General features: G+C 34.8%; 1 protein-coding gene across 2 annotated transcripts in view; it reads left to right on the plus strand.

Annotated features, from left to right (window-relative positions):
* The window catches only part of LOC113819991 (homeobox protein abdominal-A homolog), a 204,394-nt gene that overhangs the window by 115,729 nt on the left and 83,665 nt on the right, over positions 1 to 5,000 (plus strand). For both annotated transcript variants that reach the window (XM_070113821.1, XM_070113822.1), the window contains exon 2: positions 3,917 to 3,964. In XM_070113821.1, the coding sequence (XP_069969922.1) occupies positions 3,917 to 3,964 (48 nt within the window). The remainder of the gene's footprint in view (positions 1 to 3,916; positions 3,965 to 5,000) is intronic.

Genomic DNA, 5,000 nt, shown 5'->3' on the forward strand with positions numbered 1-5,000 from the left:
AGGAGAGGAGAAGGAGGGAGAAAAGAATAGGCTAACGTTATTGTTATTACGTTTTTCAATACTCTAAGAGTACCTGGAAAGAAAATGTATAAATTTATTTTAATATATTTTACCTGTTGATTATCTTTCTTTGAAGTAGAATTTGGCAACACCTGAATGGGCGCTGAGTTGCACATTATCGCCGGTTCTTTAATGATTTGGAATTAATGCATTTATTGTTTGGTTCAATAGTGTATTGCTGAACTCTTCTGCTAAGCGTTCAGCAATCAATATAATTGTCTTGAATGAATGTGTCTGTGCGGGCTTACACACACACACACACACACATACACAGATATATATATATATATATATATATATATATATATATATATATATATATATATATATATATATATATATATATACATATATATATATACATATATATATATATATATATATATATATATATATATATATATATATATATATGTATGTATATATATCTATATATATATGTATATATATATATATATATATATATATATATATATATATATATATATATATATGTATGTATATATATATATGTATATATACATATATATATATACATATACATATATATATATATATATATATATATATATATATATATATATATATATATATATATATATAAATATATATATATATTATATGTATATATATATGTACACACACACACACACACACATATGTATTATTATACAAATAGGCACACACACAAACACACATTGTCCGTGCGTGTTTACCTGCATGTTTGAGTGTACAGCCAAATAGATAGATATAGATATATATCTAAAGATACGTGTTTGTGTATATATACATACATATATAGATAGACAGATAGATAGATAGATAAAGATACAGATATATGTTTATGCATATATATATATATATATATATATATATATATATATATATATATGTATATATATGTATATATATATATATATATATATATATATATATATATATATATATATATATATATATATATATATATATACACACACACACATATATGTATATATACACATATGTATATTTAGGTATATATACATATAAATAAATAAATATGCGTATATATATATATATATATATATATATATATATATATATATATATATATATATATATATATATATGTATGTATGTATGTATGTATGTATGTATACATGTGTAAAGAGAAAAAGTGAGAAATAAAGCTAGAATATTTCCGATAAACACATGCTGGACTGTCGCCCACCTTCCAGGAACACACAGGTGGTCTGGAGGAAAAATATAGATCCTTCTCCGGGAAATTTAGGATTCACCGTCGCCCTGAGTTATGCTTTCTCGATGGGAGGATTACAGGCTGCCCGGGGGTGAGGCCGGGGACTTCCCTCTCGCACGGCTGGTCACGGGAACATGCAGCTGAGTCGGGGGCTAGGATGGGATTCGTTGGTGGTGGAGGTGGGGGTGGGGATGGGGTTGGGGGTGGGGATGGGGGTGGGGTGGGGTGGGGATGGGGGTGGGGATGGGGGTGAGGGAGGGGATGGTGGGGGTGTTGGGGATGGGGGTGTTGGGGATGAGGATTGGGGGGAGGGGATGGTGGTGTTGGGGGTGGGGGATGGGGTGGGGCGGATTGTGGTATTGGAGGTGGTGGGTGAGATTGTGTTGGTGTTGCTGACAATGTTGGAGATGGTGTGGCTACTGGTGTTGGAGATGGTGTGGCTACTGGTGTTGGAAACGGTGTCAGAGTCTGTGTTGCTGCTCGTGTAGAGGTGTTTCTGGTATCATTAGAGTTGGTTTTAGAAAATGGTATCATTGATAGTTTTAGAGGTGGTGATACAAAGTGCCCAGACGACATCCTCAGTGGTATGCTTACTGGTATTTCCAATGGTACTCCAAGTGGTATTCCTAACGACAATGCAGTAAGTGAACTATAACAATGAACAAGCGTAGATGCATTTCAAGAACAAACGTCCTTCACGTTGTTCAATTATGCTGTTCTACCGGATGGGGAAGTATGGTCCTATGCCCTTTTCTGCGGTGGTGATGGTGGGGTACATACTGCAGGTGTTGCAATACCCTAGTCTGCAAAGCGAAGGTGGCGGTGTACCTGCCTTTCGTGCAACTTATGGTAATAACTGTGTACCCAACTTCACCTGCAGTTAGTGATAGTTTTTTGTCCTTTTTTCCCTTATTTCTTCGCTTGTTTTGCTTATTCCCTGTGCGTTCCGTTTTTTTCAGTAACTTTTTTATATTCTTGTTATTAACTTTCGTTATTCCTTCCTTACAACCTATTTTCCCTTCCTTCCTTCTTCCTTTCTTCTCGTGTGGTGTTTATTCCTCATTTCTTTCTATGCCTTCTTTCGCCCTCTTGCCCTCCTTCCCAACCTTCTTTTCTTCCTTCCTTCCTTCTTATTTTTATTCTCACTTATCTATTCCCCCTTCTCCCTAGACCCTTTTTTCGCACATTTCCCTCCTCTCCTTTCTCCCATTCCTTCCTTCCTTCCTTACTTTCTTCTCACTTATCTATTCCCTCTTCTCTCTAGACTCCTTTTATCACACATTTCCCTCCTCTCCTTTCTCTCCTTCCTTACTTTCTTCTCACTTATCTATCCCCCCTTCTCCATATGTCCCCCTTTCGCCCATTTCCCTCTTCTCCTTTTCTCCCATTCCTTCCTTCCTTCACACGCGGCGATTTTACTCACTTATTCACCCTGGATGTCATGTCACACTTAATGAGTCATGAGGAGGAAACATGAGTGCAATTTGTCACGGAAATGGGTTTATGGCGATGAGGGAGCGACTGACATTCTTTGCCAAAAACTCTTAAAAAGAAAATGAATCTCGCTCTGAAATAGATTAACGTAGGAAAGATAGATAGATAGAAGAAGAAGGAGAAGAAAGAAAAACAAAATCTGATATCCGTAATTCGAAAAAAAAAACGGATCTTAAAACTACTTTCGCCATCTAATCTGCATTTAGAATACGTAAATAAAAATGTCAACTTATGGAAAAAAAATGATAGAATAAAAAAAAAAAAAAAACGCGAAAGGCGAAAAATAATCAAAATAATAAAAAAAAGCTATCGAAATTAGCAACCGTAACTCACAAAGAAGGAAAACGAAAGAGAGAAAGAAAGAAAGAAAAAAGAAGTGAGCCTCGCCATTGCCCCTTCACTTGACACGTCGCCAACATGATCTCTGCCTCCGGAAAGCACTCAGAGCTTCATGCTTCTCGAAAGTAAATTCTGTGACGGATGAATTCTACGCCAAACACCCTACTTGCACAGTCACGCCATATTGGATTTCGTTCGCTTTGTCTCCAGCTGGAATTACTTGCTCTTTCTCTTTCTCCTTTTCTCTCGTGCGTAGTTTTTTTTTTTCCTTCTCTTTCTTTTTCTCTGTTTTTCTGTCTATCCGGCTCTGTTTCTCTGTCTATCTCTCTCTCTCTCTCTCTCTCTCTCTCTATCTCTCTCTCTCTCTCTCTCTCTCTCTCTCTCTCTCTCTCTCTCTCTCTCTCTCTCTCGCTCGCTCGCTCGCTCTTTCACACACACACACACACACACACACACACACACACACACACACACACACACACACACATATATATATATATATATATATATATATATATATATATATATATATATATATATATATATACATATATATATTGTTATGTATTCTATTCAGTTAATGAAGGCTAGAGATAATGACATTGTTCCAGATACTAAAAGTATACTTATAGTATCATCTAAAGACCAACAAATGGTGTTCATTGCCTCCCAAATAGTCTTCCTCTGAACAAAAAAAAAATGAAAGAAAGAAAAAAAAACTACACATGTATACTATAGGATAATAAGTGCATTTTTATTAACATTTTTTTCTTCTCTTTCCAGAAAACCAATGGCGAGGTCTGACAGCCAATTGGAACGGCCTGCCATGGAGTAAGTATCACTGCGGTAACTACACATGAGTTTATTTATTAATTATTTATTCATATATATACATATTTTTATTTATAGAAGATACTTTTTTTTCATATTTTGTTAGGATCTAGTTATATGACCTCCACCTGAGCTTTTTATAAAAGAATCTCAGCTGGGGGTCAAACACAGGGTCAAAGGTTAAGGATAGGAAGGTTGATATTAGGTCAGTGAATGATTCATCTTTTACGTGTGTTCGTTATTGCACAATTGCACGCACCTTTCCTATAGTTCTTTCTGTGAAAAAAAGGTTCGGAAATGGGAAAATACACGGAATTCCTGAAGAGAAACAAGGAGAAAGAGAAAAAAAAAAGAAAACAAACGAGAGAGAAAGAAATGGATAGCAATTCACAAAAGTCGATGTTTATTGCATATATATTTTTTTAATGATTCAGACTTTTACTTACCGGTATTAATAAGATTTTAGGCATTACCGCGTTTATTCTTTTTTGTCTATTTTAATGCAACCGTTTCTTGCACTTACCTGATTAATTATTGCACATTTTAAGTAGACGAATTAACAAAAAAGAAAAAAAAAAAATCAAAGTAATAACTAATTCATGTTTATGCCTGGTTTCTGATGACTTTTTCATTATTGATTTTATTTTCATCATATTTTTGATTTTATGAATTTAATGCTACTCGTCTTCTTTCTTCGTTGTGTCTATTACCTTATTCTTTTATTGCTGAGTCAGCTGATAAAAAAGTAGAGAGAGATAATGAGAGAGGAAGAGAGAGAGTTATAGAGGGGAGGGGGGACGTGAAAAAAAGAGATATGTGGATAAATAGATTAGTAGAGCGAACGAGATAGATAGATATAGATAGATATAGATAGAAAGATATATAGAAAGAGAGAGAGAGAGAGAGAGAGAGAAAGAGAGAGAGAGAGAGAGAGAGAGAGAGAGAGAGAGAGAGAGAGAGAGAGAGAGAGAGAGAGAGAGAGAGAGAGAATGACCTAAAAAAAAATAGCTGTATAAAAGGATTTACTTTAAATTGC

The sequence above is a fragment of the Penaeus vannamei genome, chromosome 35 (assembly GCF_042767895.1).
Source record: "Penaeus vannamei isolate JL-2024 chromosome 35, ASM4276789v1, whole genome shotgun sequence".
Lineage (NCBI taxonomy): Eukaryota > Metazoa > Arthropoda > Malacostraca > Decapoda > Penaeidae > Penaeus > Penaeus vannamei.